General features: G+C 49.3%; 1 protein-coding gene and 1 pseudogene across 1 annotated transcript in view; one reads left to right on the top strand and one right to left on the bottom strand.

The window, feature by feature from the left end:
• Window positions 1-2547, top strand: part of SDHAF3 (succinate dehydrogenase complex assembly factor 3) — a 28017-nt gene extending 25470 nt beyond the window's left edge. The window contains exon 2 of the mRNA XM_069094478.1: window positions 2028-2547. Within this exon, the coding sequence (XP_068950579.1) occupies window positions 2028-2216 (189 nt within the window). The 3' untranslated portion in view covers window positions 2217-2547. The remainder of the gene's footprint in view (window positions 1-2027) is intronic.
• A 13857-nt stretch (window positions 2548-16404) lies between these two features.
• On the bottom strand, window positions 16405-18024 carry LOC138166025 (elongation factor 1-alpha 1 pseudogene; annotated as a pseudogene).
• Between the last annotated feature and the right edge of the window lie 280 nt (window positions 18025-18304).

The raw sequence follows: 18304 nt of genomic DNA, 5'->3' as shown, positions 1-18304 counted from the left end.
CATGACTATGTTAGGAAAGAGAATCTAGATCTATGTTTTTAATATCCCTGAATTGCTGTTGATTGCTTCAGTTAATATTTGGAGACTTTTGAGATGCTTTTTCCCCGTTGGCATTTGCACGATTAAATTATCCCTGAATATTTCTCTTTGGGCATTTTTCCCTTGATCAGGACAAGATGAAACTTAATTAAATCCGAAGGAAGTTGTCATTTGTGAAATAGCTGCATAGTGAATCCAGCAAACTGATGTATTGCTTTTGGGGTCAGAGAATGTCATGGGATCTTCAGATTTTAGAGAGTGCAGGGGTGGGGACTGGGATGGTATGGGAGGTGAGGGATGGGGATTTGGGGGTGGGCTTCGCATTGTAATACAACAAGCTCCTCATGGGGCAGCAGAGGAAACTAAGGTCCAGAATCCACCCCCCCCTTTTTTCTCAGAAAACACAATAGGCCAGCTTCACAAATTGTACCCTTCTCCCCTTCCCTTCCCTAAGTGTTCCCCCCTCCACTTTGCCTTTTCTGCAAAGAACCCAACAACAGGTTTTGCCCTGGGCAGGTGACGTCCACCTTGCCTAGCCTCTGCCCAGATGGAGCCAGAATCAGCCACCACAGGAAGAGTGGCATGTGTACAAGTAGAGAGGGAGGTGGGCGGGGGCCGTCAATGCCAGTCCAAGGAGTCTGGCAGTTAGAGCAGAAGCAGAGGAGAGCCCGGGAGTTAGTGAGGGGAGCTCATGTGAGCACTGTATTCTGGGCAGGTGGATCTGGCCATGGTGGGTGTGAGGGTCTGGAAGCCCGAGGCCTCTCAGGAAGGACACTCTGGCCTTCTCTTTACAGGAGTCATTTTGCAGGGAGCCTTTCCCAAGCCCCGCTTCATTCTAGGGCCTTCCCTCTGCTCGTGATTTCCTACTTAACCTATGCCTGACTTGTGTGTGTGCGTGTGTGCGTGCACACATGTTCTTGTGTGTGTGTGCTTGTGTGTGTGCATGCATATGTGTGCGTGCACACGTGTGTGCATGTGCTTCCCTGCTGGCTCTCCCCCTTTAGACTAGCAGCTCCCCGAGGGCAGGCATCGGCTTCACATCCCAGCCCTTAGCACAATGCCTGGCACAGGTAGGTTCTTGGCTGACTGAAGGCCGGCTCTGGGCAGGAGCTGGGGAGTAGGAAGCAGATGAGCAGTGAGGGGTGGGGGGCTTCCACAGAAATGGCAGGCTTGACCTCCGACAGCATGGCGGATGTTTCAGAGCAATGCTGATCGCTGTCCGTAGTGTCAAAGATTGTGCTTCTGCTCTCATCACATCCCATCTCGGTGTCCTTACCTGTGAAATGGGGACAGTAACACCTCCCTAACAGGATTATTGTGAGGTTCGGATAAGTTAATGTCTGTAAAGTTCTCTGCAGACCATAAAGCATCGTATGAATGCCGGCTGATTCCGAGGCAGCTTGGTGGCCCTGTGCAGAATGTATAAGGAAGGCCTGAGTCCAAATCTGGTTTTGTAACCTTGCTAGCAATGACCCTGGGCAAGTCACTTAACCTCTGTCTCTGCCCCAGTTTCCTCATCTTTAAACTGGGGATAAGGATAGCATCTATCTTTGAAGATCGCTGTGAAGAAAAAACAAGGTGCGGGTTCTGATGTGCTCAGCGTGTAGCTCGTAGCACTTGATGCCTGCTTTTCCCCTTGCCCTCCTTCCTTCCCTTCCCCCTCTGTTTCCTTCTCTCTCAGATGAGGGTTCTGGATTAGATCTGGCACCCCCAGGCCACTGCTGGTTCTGAGTGAGGATAAGCATGCAGCAGTGCCTGCTGGGAGATTAGCTGAGGCCCAGATGTTCTTCTCTGTAACTTGAGGGGTGCTTTCCAGCTCACTGCCAGTTGGAGAAAAATAAATTGTCAGTGAGAAGTAATTGATATCCCTCAAAGTAACCCTTCTGAAGAAGCAGGCGAGTGCCCTCAGAGGCCTGGTCAGGGAGCGAGATCAGGGAGCGGGTCCAGACCTTGGCAGCGGCCTCCTCACCCTGCTCTCTCTTTCCTAGAGGTATGCAGCTGCGCTGTGGCAGCAGACGAATGGGGCGGAGAAGACGCGTCTGGGAGCATGCCTCACAAAAGAGCAGCTGGATGACTTCAGCGCAGAACAGATCGGCCAGCTGCAGGAGCTGATGCAGGAGACCACCAAGCCCAGCCGGCAGTTCAGCATGGAGGACCTGGCCACGCCCAAGGCCTAGCCTGTCTCCCCCCATCCCCCGCTGCCAGGGGCATTCTGGGACCCAGCTTGGGGCAGAGGCCTCCTCCCTTGACACGGCTACCTGCAAGGGCTGGCGCTGGGTTGTATGGGGAAAGTTTACCCTTAAAGCACCGATCTCTCTGCATCCAGAGCTGCCTACGTCCAAAGCAGCCGCCCAGCGGCTTGTCCGAAGCCTTTAGAAGACTGGGTCATCGGCACTCGCGTGTGATAAGGCGCATTCAGAGCTGTTGCCTGATAGCTTGGTGAAGTTCTGGAAGGCTTGCCCCATGCCCAAGGCATCCCCAAATACAGGGTGATCTCTTTTCACCTAAGCTCTTCTTTTTGTCATTCCTCTGTGTCTTCCCCCTGAGTCCTTGTGTCTGTACCAGTCAAGTGTCCAGAGGCTTAAAGGGTCACAGTTAACCTGTCACTGATTCTCTGCTGTGTAAAACTGTTTGCTAACAAAAATGACTGTCAATTAAGCATTTATACACACAACAGTCCCTCACTCACACAGACTTTGGGAGAGTAAAAGCTGACTGCTGATGGCTCCTGCATTTCAGTTTTCAGCTCGTGTGAAGATAGCTTATTTAAAGAACACTTCCCTTGAGGTGTCATTCTCGGGGCTTGCTGCTGCAGTGGGAGCTTAGGCACAGTGGGTGGTCCTTGCTGCCTGTGCCGTTGGGGAGCATTCTCCTGCACAGCTGTCGGCCCCATTCCTACAGAGCCTCGCACACCGCAGTTTGGTAGAGTGTCATGGAAATAGCCACCACCCCCTTAGGACACTAACACCGATTAGCTGCCCTGTGGCTCTGTGGGCATACCCCTGAATCTTGGGTTGTTAGTGGAGTTCAGCCCCAACCTGAACACACAGGCAGCAGGCCCAGCCAACAGCCAGCAGCCTCTTGGAGGAGTGTCCCAGCAGTGGGGTGGGAGCCCAGAGCCCTCTCTTTGGGCTGGGGCCGCACAGCTGTGGCTGCCACCCATGGCTCCATGTGGAGCCCCAGCCCTAGCCCCACAGCAGTTACACACTGCTTGTGCCTGGAGGGCTCAGACTGGCAAGTACCAGGGACCTGTGGAGTGGTGGAAATGGCCCAGCTCTGGGTGCATCTGGAGAGCTGTGGGCCCCCAGAGGAAGCCCTGCAGCCATGCTGATGAGCTCAGAAAGGGTCCTCTGCCCTAGCTGAAGCCCTGGCTCTTGCCAGAAAGGCCTTTCCTTCTTTCCTCTCCCATCAAATGAGACATTATTTGTAAGGTGGTGCATAGTAGGCTTCCCCTTCCTCCCAAGCTGCTGCTGCTGCTTTTCCTGAGCCTCCCGTCATCTCCCTAGAACACCTGGCTTCTGTCAGGTCAGCGAGGAGCTTTTGGGGGGCCCGTGCTCCAGCACCAGCTTAGTGAGTGCAGATCAGATACTGTGAGATCCAGGCTCCAGGTACGTTCCCTCGAATGATCCCAGTCAGGAACTTGGGCCAGAGAAAGCCCAAAAGAGGGGCCCAGGCGAGGAGTCGGGAGCCACGTCAGACTCTCTGTGCCTCACTTTCTCTGTAACGTGGGTAAAATGAACCTACTTGTAACAGTCCTCCGTGGGCTGTGGGTGGTTCTGCAGGGGAGAGAGTGCGAGACCTGTTCTGTGACCCTGGCATTGGAAAGGATACCAGCACCTGCCTCATGTTGTGAGGGTCACACAACATAGTAAGCGTAAGCTGCTCCGCACAGCACCCTGCCTCGTGCCTCTAGTAGGTTCTGTATATAAACATTACCTATTGTTACAGCAGTGATAGCATTGCTGTTACCACTAAGCCCTCTCCTAACTGCCAGACCCACTGGCCTCTCCCTCGTCCTCAGCGCTCTCAGCCTCTCGGCAGCCTTTGGCCCTGTCAGTCACCTTCCTCTTCACACTTGCTCCCTACGAGCTGTTGGTCCTTCTTCTATGTCCTGACCACTTTCGGGGGTGTTCCCAAGGTTCTGTCCTTGGGGTTGTCATCTGCTCCCACGTCTGGCCCTGGCCTCTCTCCTGAGCTGCAGCCCCAAGTTAGCCACCTCCCCAGCTGCCTGTCGGAGGGCAGGTTGAACTCACCCAGCCACCAGGTCCTCTTACACGTCCATGCTCCTTCAGTTGGCACCTCGAGCTCACACATCCACTGTGCCCCCTTGGTTGGTGGCCTTTGTCTTTGGAATGTTGTAGTCCTGGGTTTGCCCTGTGCTTCCAGGGTGCTTTGAATTGTTTCTTTCTGGTGCTCACAGCATATTTCTTATTTGACATGGGAGCTTTGAGTTTCCTTTGGAGAGTCCCTTCGGGAGGTAATTGGTGGATTCTTTCTAGCTTCACTTTACCCTCTGGTTCTGGGAGATCTGGGCAGTTTCCTTACATGGCCTCAAGTCTTTTCCCTTAAATTATGGTTTTCAGGGAGTCCAGTGATCATTTTCAAATGATCTCTCCCTGACTCATGCTCCAGGTCAAGCTGTCTTTGACATGAAGTAATAGTCCCTCTGTACCCTGAGGGGTCAGAGCCCTACAATCCCACACTCAGGAGAGCTTAACAGCTCTGTAATTAAGCCCTGTCTGCCCTTGGGAGTCTGCATAGCTTAGCCTCATTTTAGGTCTTCTGCAGTGACTCAGACAGAAACAGTCCAGGATTTATGCCTTCTTTTTCTGTTACTTTTCAGTCATATCTAGCTCTTTGTGACATCATTTGAGGTTTTCTTGGCAAAGATACTCCAGTGCTTTACTATTTCCTTCTCCAGCTCATTTTTCAGATGAGGAAACTGAGGCAAACAGGGCTAAGTGACTTGCCCAGGGTCACTCAGCTAACAAATGTCTGAGGCTGGATTTGAACACAGGAAGATGAGTCTTTCTTACTCCAGGCCCCGGCGGCCACCTAGTTGCCCCCGATCTGTGCTTAGAACAGCCCCTTTCATGGGAAGCATCCCAACCCATCTGGTTAGACAAAAAAATGGCCTTCGAGTCAGGAGCTCTGAAGACAAGAGCTTAGCTACCTCTGATCACCAGCCTGCTGCCCCTATGGTCTAAGTCAAAGGAGTGTTGTCAGTGAATCCTTGTAAGTGAATGTGGGAGGCCTGCTCCTCCGCCCCTCACCTGCTGCCATGGCGGTCTGGATGATTTCTCACTCCATCTGGCTCAGAGTCACATTCCCAAGACTCCGTTTTCTTCCTGTTTCTTACAAATTCACTGTTCCCACCCACTTTAAAGCAGGGCAGTCTGCCTTGTGCCAGGGACAAGCCAGGTGTTTCAGCAACTCTTACTGTCCTAATGGATGCCAACTGCATAAATCTGACTACGTGCAGCCTGAGGATGAAAGCGTGTATTCATTCCAGCCATTGAAAACTCAGGTGACTGCAGCACTTTGGCTGAGACATAGCCACGGCAGCCTGAAATGGCTTATTGACTCCCTTATCACGGTCTTCCCAACTTGCCTTTCAGCCAGATTATGGCCTAAGTTCTGCCTCCCAAAGTGGGAAATGTCATGCAACTGAACAGTCCTGGGTGGACTGACTGACACATGTGTTCCCAAGACTGCTTCAGATTTCAGTCAGTCTTCAGTCAGTCTTCCTATTAGACACTTTCCAAGTTTCTCAGATACAAAGACAGACAAAACCATAGTCCCTCAGGGAGTCTCATGTGACAGAGGAGGCCCAGAAACAGTAAACTTGTGGAAAGGCAAAGCTTTCAGCCTTGAAGACCCCATCACATAAAAATGGTGATCAGAGCAGCCACACAGCCAAAAATTACAGGCCCAAAACAGAGACTCCCAGGGAGTCCTGAGAAGGAACCAGTTGATGAATAAATCATCAGAAAAGCAAATAACAAGGTGAAAGAAGGATCTAACTGATAAAATGAGATACCAGAGGTGCAGCTGAAGCTGTCCTTGGGGAAAGTGTTATCCCTACAAACGTGCTTTACCAAAGTAGAAAAAGAGCAAATCAATGAACAGAATATGTGTTTTTTAGTTAGTTAACAAATAAACACACATAAAAATAAGCACACAAAGATTTTAGAGGAATGATCAGTGGGGAAAAACAAAACAAACACCCTCCTGAAATGATAAATGTAACGAAAAGCTGTTTTCTTGAGAAGGCTAATAAATTTGTTAAATCTTTAGCCTGCCTATTTAAAAAGAGAAAAAAATCTACAAGTAGCAGACAAACAAGGTAAAATCACAATAAATCCAGAAGAAATATAAGAATGATCAGAACCAAGTGTGCATAGTTAATATTTAGTAAAACCAAGAACAAGAAAGAAATAGAGGATCACCTTCAAAAATGTAAAATACACAAATAGACAGAACCCCACATAGAGATCTTAAATAATGCAATCTCAGAAAAGAGAAATGGAACCAGCTGCAAAAGTGGTGGTTGTGAGTAGGTGGGTTGGGGAACTGATAGATTCACAGGAGGTTCTATCAACTTAAAAGAAAAATTAGTGGCCATACTACCCAAATTATTCTCCGAAATTGAGGTAGGAAGCACCCTCCCAGCTTCCTTTTCTGCCCTCATACTTATTCCAGGGAAGGATGAAGCACAGGAGGACCACAGACCAGTATCACTAGTCAGAGAAGTTTGGGACCGTCAGGGTGGTGAGGTGGTACCTGTCTGGCCATAAGAATTAGGGTGAAGCCCAAAGTTCCCCATCCTTTGGTCCCTTTGGAACATGGATGTTGCCATCCAGGACCATCCACACTCCCACCGTCTGTGTATGGGGCTTTCTGTGCTCGGGCATGCGCTGGAGAGAGGTGAGTTTGTTGAGGCCACATGACCTGGCAATCTAGGAAAATCCTGCTCTGACCCTTACCCTGAGGAGTGGAAGAGAAGCCCCAGTACAATTTAATTTGCCTCTTGGGAAGCTTAGCCAAAATCTGTACATCGAAAACCTAAGATTTCTTCTTTGTTCGTCTCTGCCCCCAGCCGGGAGAAAGCCTGTCTGCTCTGGAGAAGGATCTAGATGGTGTCTCTGCACCTCACAGCCAAACACTGTTCCGCCCTCCTGCATCCTCTGTTCTAGATTTGGGACAAAGGAATCAGTGTCATAGGCCAGCTTTTATCTGTAGTGAATCAGCTGTTAAAACTACTACCCTGCACACATCAGGCACCCAAGCACAAAGCTGCTGCTGAGATGCAAAGGGAAGGGAAAGGAGGGAATAACTTCACTGGTGGCTAAATTAAAGGGTATCTTCGAAATAGGACTGCCAAAGGAGACAGATATGAGAATGGGTAGATGACGGACAGATAGATGATAGATTGGTGATACAGATAGAGGTATCCTTTTCTTCGGCACCAGATTGCATTCTCAGTCATCCTTTCCACCATATTTTCAGTCTTTCCCCAGTGGTTCCTTCCCTGCTGCCTTCCAACATGCCCAAGCTCCCCTCATCCTTAAAAAGACTTGTAGTGAGCCCTACCATCCAATCACGTTATCATCCTACATCTCTCTTCCCTTTCTAATCCAAACTGAAAAAAAAAAAAACCAACCAACCATGAAAAAGCTGTCCACACTTACTGCCTCTCCTTCCTCCCCATTGACCCCCCAGCTCTTTGTAATCTGGCCCATGACCTCATCACTCACGGGCAAATCTTGTATTTTCTCATTTGTCACCAATGAACACCTCCTCTCTGGATCCTCCTCCACATCACTCCCCCTAATTGCGGGTGTGCCCAAGGCTCTCTTGGGGACCCTTCTCCCTCTACGCTCTTGGTGACCTCATCAACTTTCATGAGTCTGACTAGCACAGCTCTATAGAAATTGATGCCAGAATGATTGATCCATCACCAGGAGCCTATTAAATATGGAGAACTGGATGGATGTTCTGGCCCACGCTGAGGTCCTGCTTGTTCATCCCAGGCCTCCTTCCTGTCAAACTTCCGGCGATCGCTGCAGTCTCGGGTCCATAGTTTAAGCATGATCCTGACTCCAACCAGCGGCCAAAACTCACCTTCTTTAGTGACCATCTTTATGCTCACTTCTGCTCTGTTGGTCAGGCCCTTGTCAACTCCTCCATGATTGAAGTGACCTCCTAATTAGTCAGCCTCCCAGCACTCCGTGGCACCCTAGACCCTGCTGCCAAAACAGTCCTTACACACTGAGCCTCCTGGAAGCAGCTGGGCAGCTCAGTGGGTGGGGCACTGGGCTGGAGTCAGGAAGACTTGAGTCCAGATCCAGCCTGGGACACTTCCTAACTGGGTGGCCCTGGATGAGTCATGTAACTTCTGTTTGCCTCAGTTTCTTCACATAAAATGGGGGTGATAATAGCCCCCATCTCCAAGGGTGGTTGTGGACAAAAGGAGACAATATTTGCAAAGTGCTTTGAAAACCTTAAAACATTTAAAAAAAAAATGTTAGCTGTTGTCAGCAGTGCCCCAGCACCTTGAGAACCTAATACCAATTTCGGTTTAGCTTTTTTTAAGCCTTTCCACAACGTGGCCCCAGCCTCACTGGCTGGCACTCCTCCTGGATGCTGGGACCCAGGAAGAACAGCATTTGTCTCTGCTTCTTGTGCGAGTCATTGCACACTGGCCATCCTCCATGCCTGGAATGCACCCTTCCTCCCCTCTCTTCTCTCAGGGTTCCCTTCTACATGAACCCTTCCCAGATCTCCCTGCCCCATCATGCCCCCCTCAAGCTGCCTTGCATTCATTTGTCTTTACACACTTTCTATTATTTTATGTCTTTGTCTCCCCCGTTAGAAGGTAAACTTCTCAGGAGCGGAAGGTGTTCAGATTGTGCATTTGTATCCTCAACCCCAAGCACTGGGCCTGGGGCATAGAAGGTGCTAAGTAAATGTTTATTGATTCATTGGTTGATTATCATCACTCCTAAAAATAGCTGAGTCAGACCAAAAATCTCTTCAGTCTAATTCGAGTGCCCAAGGCTATTGGTGCTGGCCTCTCTCCTTGGTGGAGATCAGTGCCCCACGCCTGGGGAGGGGTGAGAGTGAGAGAGAATAGATGTGGTCCCAGGCAATCTCTCCAGTCTCTCCGGATTCTACATCTGCCCTGCAGCTTTGAGAGAGGATGATGCCAAGCCCACTTCACCTTGTGAAGAGAGAATAAGACTGACGAGAACCCACCGCGAGAGGGCCCCAGTCTCCATGACGTCCCTGTCCCCTGCTGGGGGAGTGTAGCAGCAAGCACCCCAAGTGCGTCCTCAGGGTTTGCTGCCCATACAGGTTCTTGGATCTGCTTTGTTAAAGGAAAGCAACTCAAAATGGGTTAACAAGCTTACTTTAATCAGTCAGACATATATCGTTTACCTTGTTCAGGGGGAAAAGGTCAGCACCCCAAACTTCAAAATATACAGACAGAATTATCAAGACATTAACAGATCAAGTAGACAGATTTCCAAACTGTCCAACCATTACATCCATACCCAGTCAACATCTGGGTTTCCACATTCTGGGTTTTTCAAAGCCGGGGGACTCTCAACAACGGCTTCCCAGAATTCAGATCAAATCACAGAACACCTCTCAAAGTGAGTCCCAAAACAAAGCTACACATCAGGGCTTATATAGCCGCCTCCTGGCTCAGAGAATGTAACAACCTTATTGACCCACTGGCCAATCAAGAAGTATCTACTGAAAAACAAGCCTCCCACCCCAGGCTTCAGGTGCACTTTAGCCTAGGGGCAGGGAAGATCTTCCAAATTTACATTCTTATTACAGGGAGGTCCAGAGCTCTCTCCCCAGGGGAGCGCTCCTCACTCTGTATGGTGGGGCACGTTTTCTCCTGTGGATCCCTTCTCAGACTTCTGCTTTGCTGTTGACTTGGATAAATGGGTTTCTTGGCTACTTACCCTGTGTTCATGGTGGCCTGTGGTGGGAAAGGAGTCAAGCTTTGGTCATAAAGCCAGGGCCCCCCTTTGCACACTAATGAACAGCAATCAGAGGTTTATTCTGAATCTGAAAACCACTCCCCTAGATTACTCATACTTAAAGGAGAAGAAAGACAAATGGTCACCTGGCATGCCCTCTCTGAGGAGAGTAGAATGGCCAGCTCTCTGGCCCAAGCTCCTGCTTCCCCTCCTGGCCGGAAACCAAATCCCCCTTGGAGAAAGCTGGTGGAGGAAGGGGTCAGAGGTGTCTTTCTGCCTCCCTTCAGCACCCCCATACTGCACGCAGGGGACAGCCCCTCTTCACATGGATGACGTTGGCCTCTCCAGCTCCACCAAAAACACAGTCCCTAAGTTCTCTGTCATCTGGCAGAATATCTCAAAAGGTAGCAAAGTGACACTTGGACTTAATAAACCTAAATTATTAATGTATGCCAAGGAAAGATAGAGCTGGCCCACAAGACGTGCTTCACAGAACTAAAGCTGCCCAGAAGAATATGGCTGCCCTGAAATCCAATCTGAGAACCATGATACTTATGGTTTAAATTTACTAGTAAGCATCTGAGGCTGGATTTGAACTGGGGTTTTCCTGACTCCAGGCCTGGCACTCTAACCACTGCACTATCTTGCTGCCCAGGCACAGACCATCCCACCTACAAGGGCTTCTCATCTGTTTTCCAGATTTAAGAGGACAAATGTCCATCCACTCCCAGCAATCAGGAGTGGCTGGTTTTACTTGCCCAGGAGCAGCTGTGATTCCCTCCATTGCTTGGGGCCGGAGGTGATGAGGAGGAAATGCTGCCCTGCAGAGGGAGCTCAGGCCAGTCCCGGAACACCTGGAGGCCTCTTGAAGGCTCTGGGCTCTCATCTAAGGGACTTGATGCAGAGGTCAGGTCTCCCTCCCAGCCTGGACGTCTCCAGGAGAATCTCTAAAATAGCTTAGCTTTGGTGTAGCTGGAGTGGGAACCCCAAATGCATCTCCAGCAGGGGTCTCTGCAGTGGGACATCCCATTTACCTAGCACAGAAAATGCCTAAGACAAAAGGCCAGGAGGGGTTCAAATGTCCATTCAGCCCCTTAGATTCATGCAGGAGCTGCTGCATGATGCTTCCCAGTGACCTGGACCTTGCCTTCGTGCCCAGGCAGTCCCGACCAGTAGCGCAATGACCGCCTGGAAGAAGTGCTCCTGCCCCTGGGTGGGGGCACGTTGGCTCTTCAGCCAGATGATGACCCCCTCCCTTCTCCCTCTGGTTTGGGGGGGATCTCCTTCCAGGACACTGCAGCACTGTCTGTCACTGCCAAGGGCCTCAGCAGAATTCCTCCAATGCCCAACCAGTTCTGAGGGTCAGATGTGGAAAGTCTGCTTCCAGCCATTCTGACATCTGACCCAGGCTCAGGAAGCAGAAAGGCAAGCGGTGCCTGGAATGGTCCATGAGCATCTCTCCCAGCCCGAGAAAGCACACACAGGCTGCCCTTGGGAGCGGCAGAAAGGGAGCACTGACTGTGCCCTTCCTTTGCTGCCCGTGGAGGAGGCCACAGGTGAAGGAGAGGAAGTGATGGGCCTGCCTGTCCTCTTGATAGCCCCTGAATGTCTCTTATATCCCCGGCACTGGTCACTGGCAGGGTAGTATAATGGATAGGGGATGATATGTGGAGTCAGAAAACCCTAGGCTGGACCCCACTGGGGACACCATGGCTGTGTGATCATGAGGAAGTCACCTAGCCTTGCTGAACCTGTTTCCCCATCTGTAAAATGAGGGAGATGGACCAGGGGATCTCTGAGGTCCCAGCTCTCAGTCATTGACATTAAACTGTGAGGGTGAGCACAATAAAATACAACTCCAGAAGAGAATGCTGCTGCTAGACCATGCCCTTGTGTGTGGACCAGGCCTCCCTCAGGCCAGCCCCCAAGAGTTGAGTTCTGATGCTGGCATACAGCTGGCGGTTTGGCAGGTACCCCCAGGGTCTGACTTGGCCATCACGGAGGAAGGACCCCACAATGCAGATACTAGTGAGGAGGGAGGACGGCCCCCCAGGGTGAGTCCTGATGACCACCGAGATCAGTGACTCCAGAGGAGGGCTTGAGCTCCTGAAAGCCTTCTGTACTTGGGCAAAGAAGAGGCCATATGAGCATGTTGAGTTAGATCCCCAAGCCAGTCTGTCTTAAGGAAAGCTTCAGTACCTTTTAGGGGAGGAAAAACCACCCCCCTAGCCTAGCCTCCTGGGGCAAGGCCTTAGGAAAAGCCAGCCCAGTGCAGGTAACGGGGCTGTTCCTATGAACAACAGACAGTTTGGAATTGTGTTGGAGGGTGAGGGAGACATTGCAATGGACCTGGGCCCGTGCCCAGCCCTCCAATCAATGTAGAATCCCCTTGACAACCAGGGGTATTAATTACAGCCATTCAGTGATTAAGTGAGAGCAGTGATTATTAGGGAAGGGTAGCCAGACATAGATTAGAGAGGAGCATCCTCTTCCTGGTATAGAATTTAAATAGAGTCGGTCCCGAATATAATCTGAGCAAGCTGGCATCGGTTACTTACTTTAATTGAGATGGGACTTGACTGTTTCCATGATGTGTGACTTGTGGAGTGGTGGAAACTGAGCCCCTCTTGTCCAGGGCCTCCCCCCACAGGGCTAGAGGGTAATCAGAAGATGCCATCCCACCTGGGCAGGAGAAGTATCCTCACCAGGGAGCTCCTGCTCCCCAAGAAACCAAAGCTTCGACTCTTGCAACTTCGTGGCTTGCCTCTCTAGAAAGTTCAACAGCCCCTCCCCCCCGTAACTTACTGTAGAAAGAGTTTCCTGATAGCCACCCCCAAACTCGGGATGCCATAGTGTCCACCAGGTCATTTCCAGGACTCAGCAGGCTGTCCACCCAGAAACACAATGATGAATGTGGACGGAGGCGGAGCCACCTCAGACCAGTCCATAGTTCAGAAAGTCTGTCCGAGCTGAGTCAGGAACCTTGACCAGCCAGCACCTGCGATACTTTGTAGGCCATGGGACAAGCCAGACTTCTAGTGATCTGAGGTTCACACCCGGCCTCAACCCCTTACCCCTGCTGCTGTGGTTACCCAAGAACACCTCTCCCAAATGCAGGGCAGTGCCAGAGAGCTGAATTCCAGACCCTCCTTCATAGTCCTGGACTTGGCTCTGCCTCGAGCCCATTGTGTCTGCTGCCCAACTCTCAAAGAGGAGCACTCCAGTGGGGACTCAAGAGCTCAAGTTTGAAGAAAACCTTGAGCCTGAAGCCATGGCTGCCTTGGGGGCCCAGTGAGGTCGTAGGGAGGGCAGCCTCAGAGAGGGTGCTACACAGACATCACAGGCAAGTCCTCTTCACTCAACGTGGGCTTCACCCCAATAGGCCAGCCAATGGTTCTTCAGTTCTCTCATGTTGTCCTCAAAAGACCCTTTGCTTTCATCCACATTCATTTCCCGTCTTTTTCCCATTGGGTTGTTTTGGCTTCCACAGCTCCTTCCACCCCTCTGTGCTGCTGGAAACAACTGACTTTTCCCTGCTCCCTCATTTCTGAACTGCCAAGTTCCATCCTCATCTTGTCCCACTCAGTCCCTGTTCACCAAATACCTGCCATCCTCTCAGTGCCATCCCCCTCAATGCCATCCTCTCGGTGCCCATGGGGACACAACTTGGGGGTCTGGCAATTTCTGTTCTGCTCCATTAATAGAAACAGACACCAACCCTTATCTCTGCCCCCCACCCCTGCCTTTGCTCAGGTCCTGCCTGCCACCTGGAATGCCCCCTTCTCCATTCACCTGCCAAATTCCTTAAACCATTTTAAAGATGACAACCATTTCTTACCACGCTTCAGATGGGTATTAGGTCCTTGACTTTGTGTTCTTTCCCAGTCTCACCACAAAGGTTACAAGTTCTCAACCTTTTTATATATGCCTCCCCTGAACCTGACATCAGCACATAGAGATACCCACACCCACACACTCAACATGGGAGGGGTGGATGGACCTGGGTCCAAGTCCATGCTTGGTTGCTGTCTCGGTGACTCTGTCCCCTCTTTGTGACTCAGTTTCCTCATCTGTAACATAGGGGTGATAAACGCCCATAGTACATGAATGTAGAAGAGGGCATGGCAGGTGGGAGGTAGAATGTGAGCAAAGGCACAGAGGGGGAGATAAGAAAAAGTTTATGCCCTTCTCTGTCTATTAACGGGGCAGAATAGAAATTGCCAGATCTCCAAGCCATGTCCCTCCAGGTCAAAGAGCCCAAGGATGCAGTGACTGCAGAGGACTTCACACACAGCAGATCTCAAGGGCCAGTGTGTTTCTTGCTTTGGGATCAATGGTAAAAGTTGTAAAAGACAGGTTGAAATGAGGGAGCTGTGGATTATGGGATATCAGTGTGACTGGGAAGAGCCCCTCATGGCTCTGTTTGCATTAAAAATGAAGATGCTGAGGTGGGTCGTGGTCTTGTAACATTTCACTGTCTGAGCCCACGGCTCCTAAGCACGACTCCTGGCTGCTGAGAGGAAGATGGTTGGGCTCCATCCTGGGGAGAGGCGGCTCATCTCACCCCAAATGAGCGCTCCTCAGGGAGCCAGTTACGTGATCAACGCTGACAAACGCTCATCAGATTAATGAAAACACATTGATTCGAGGTCCCTGCAGCCACGAAATATGAAGGGGCCTGATGCTTTTGTGCACTGTATAAAGCACGATTATTATTATTCAGATAAGGACAAAGATGAGTTTTAAGAGAACAACTGCAAGTTTATTGCCTTTCAATTAAGTTTAAATTATACCTCCCACATGCAGGCTCATAAGTGGTGTGGAAAATGACCATCAGTCCTCGTCCAGAGTGCCAGACTTCTAGAAGGCTCCCTGAGTGCATTCTTGCCATGGTGCTGCTGAGCGAGGCATCTGGGAAGTGAACCCAGGAAGCCGAAATGGGACTGTCCCTTTCAGTCTTTACATTAGGAAGCAACAATAGCAACTACATTTGGGGAAACTTAGTTAATGAACATTTACACAGCACTCTAAGGCATACCAAGCACTTTACAATTATTTTCCCCATTTTGTAGTTGAGAAAACTGAGTCAAGCAGAGGTGAAGTAACTTACCCAGGCTCACACAACTAACAAGCGTCTGAAGCTAGATTTGAACTCAGGACTTTCTGATTCCAGGTCCAGTACTCTTATCTCCTGCACCACTTAGCTGCCTAGTTCTAGGACAAGCCCAAACCACCCCTCCTCACTCCTAGGACACTCACTCTCTCAGAGGTTCCTGGTGTGCCAGGTTGGGCGGAGTCCTAGGGAACCCGGCTTCAATAGAACAGCATTGCCATCCCCTTTAAAAAAGGCTCTTAACAGAATGAATGCAGAACGGTGCCTCCATCTTGTGTTCTCCTTACTGATCTCAGGACTCTCTGAAGACATCTAGGTCCCAAAGGGACACTTGCTTCTCCTCCCCCCTCCCCCCCCGTTAGAATGTTAGCCCGGCATCATTGGGCAGGTCCAGTTCCCTCTTCTGTTTATCTCGATTTTTGAGTTTTTATTTCAAGGTCACCCCTTAGTTCTGATGTGTTTGCTTTTTGGATTGGCTAATGAGAGGAAGGCTACCTTCCTCTATCCCAGTAAAGATCCTGTTTTTTCCACTAAGATTGTACTCAGATTTGCAGAATAAATTGTTCTTGCCTGTAGGTCCATCTCCTTTACCTTTAGGAGTATTGTATTCCAAGCTCTCCATTCCATTATAGTATGAGCTGTCAGATCTTATGTGATCCTGGTGTCAATTCCTTGTTACTTAAGTGACTTCTTTCTGGGTGATTGTGGCTTCTTTTCTTTTGGGGGGGCATTCTCTTTTTTTTGTCTTTATTAATTTGTTTACTTTTAGTTTACAAGATTCAGTTCCACAATTCCTTGAATTTCAAATTTTCTCCCCTTCCCCCACTTCCTCCCCCTCCTCCCCCTCTCCCCCTTCTTTTCTTTGACACAAGGTCAAATATCCCTGGACTTGACTTTTTTGGGGGTGTGGGTACATTTATTTTTTCTTTACGTGGCCCTCTGGGCAGTTTTTTTTTTGTTTCTGATTTTTTGATGGTTTCCAGGTCTTTATAGAAATCATGATTTTGGGGGAGGACAATGTTTTAAGTGATATCTCCTTTATCTGTTTGCCAAGTCAATTGTTTTGTTTTTTGTTTTTTTCGCATTAAACTGTTTTAATGGTCTCAAAATTCTGAGACAGATTTTTGGTGAAGTTGTTTCCATTTTAAAATTACTGATTTTAAAAACTAATAACTTAAAACTGTCATGAAACAAATGGTCCACAAAAACATCCCTTTCCTCCTGAAGCTTTTACGATGCATTGTACTATTAAACTTAAATGGCCAGTTGAGACAAACAGTTCTGAGACCTTCTTCCACCACTGATAAAGACTGGGGTGTCAGGTGTTGTACAGAATATTCATTTAGCCTTCTGGGCAGATTTTGTGACCTTGCCAGTGCCAGCAGCTTTCTTGTCAACTGCCTTGATAACACTAACTGCAACAGTCTGCCTCCTATCACGGACAGCAAAACGACCCAGAGGAGGATAATCACAGAAGCTCTCCACACACATGGGCTTGCCTGGAACCATGTCAATGATGGCAGCATCACCAGAGTTCAGGAACTTAGGGCCATCTTCCAGCTTCTTACCAGAACGACGATCGATCTTTTCCTCCAGTTCAGCAAACTTGCAAGCAATGTGAGCAGTGACAGTCCAGGACAGGTGTATAGCCAGCAATGATTTGGCCTGGATGGTTCAGGATAATAACCAGTGCAGTGAAACCAGCTGCTTCCATGGGTGGGTCATTCTTGCTATCACCAGCCACATCACCACGGCGTACATCTTTGATAGACACGATCTTCACGTTGAATCCAACGTTATCGCCTGGCAGAGCCTCCCCCAAAGCTTCATGGTGCATTTCAACAGACTTTACTTCAGTTGTAACATTGACTGTGGCAAAGGTGACCACCATGCCTGGTTTTAGAGCACCAGTTTCCACTCGGCCAATGGGCACAGTACCAATACCACCAATCTTGTAGACATCTTGGAGGGGTAGACGAAGGGGATTGTCAGTTGGACGAGTTGGTGGCAGAATGCAATCCAAAGCTTCAAGCAGTGTGATTCCATTAGCATTGCCATCCTTACAAGTGACTTTCCATCCCCTGACCCAAGGCATGTTAGAGCTTGGTGCCAGCATGTTGTCACCATTCCAACCTGAAATTGGCACAAAAGCTACTATGTCAGGGCTGTAGCCAGTCTTCTTAATATAGGTACTGACTTCCTTGACAATTTCCTCATATCTCTTCTGGCTGTAGGGGGGCTAGGTGGAATCCATTTTGTTTACACCCACAATCAGTTGTTTTACACCTAGTGGGTATGCCAGAAGGGCATGCTCACGGGTCTGCCCATTCTTTGAGATACCAGCTTCAAATTCAGCAACACTAGCGGCAACAATCAGGACAGCAGAGTCAGCCTGAGATGTACCTGTAATCATGTTCTTGATAAAGTCTCTGTGTCCTGGAGAGTCAATAATGGTCACAAAGTACTTGCTGGTCTCAAATTTCCACAGGGAGATATCAATACCATGCACACGTTCAGCCTTCCATTTATCCAAGACCCAGGCATATTTCAAGGAGCCCTTTCCCATCTCAGCAGCCTCCTTCTTGAACTTCTCAATGGTTCTCTTATCAATTCCACCACATTTGTAGATAAGGTGGCCCATGGTGGTGGACTTGCCCGAATCTATGTGTCCAATGACAACAATGTTAATGTGAGTCTTTTCCTTGCCCATTTTTCTGGAGGTTTAGCAATGGTTTTCACAAGACCTGTGTTCTGGCGGCAAACCCGTTGCGAAAAAGCCAAGTCAATTGTTTTTTGAAGTCTGATGGCTTTCATCTTCATTTTTCTCAGTCGTTTGGTTCTGTGCCTATATTTCTCTGTCCCATGTGGCCACTGATTTTGATTTGGTATCATTTTCAGGGAGTACATTTCTTAGGTGTGGTTTGCCACTTTTTCTTTTGAACTGAAAGAAAGTATTTCTCTCTTGTCTTTAATGACTAGTTATTAAACTGGGACAAAGGTTTTTCTCTTTTTCTACTTCCTTATCCAGAAATCAGCCAGTATGGGGAATCTTGGGCAAAGACTTACCCAGGCTAAGATCTAATCAAAGACAGGAAAGAGATAAATTGAGGCAGATGGATGTGTTCCTGCGCGTTGTGTTTACTCAGACAGGTCT

Source organism: Petaurus breviceps, unplaced genomic scaffold (genome assembly GCF_028583685.1).
Source record: "Petaurus breviceps papuanus isolate PSGF00001 unplaced genomic scaffold, PetGlider_PUasm1.0 218, whole genome shotgun sequence".
Classification (NCBI taxonomy): domain Eukaryota; kingdom Metazoa; phylum Chordata; class Mammalia; order Diprotodontia; family Petauridae; genus Petaurus; species Petaurus breviceps.
The sequence above is the reverse complement of the archived record's forward strand: the minus strand, read 5'-3'. Positions and strand labels throughout refer to the sequence as shown.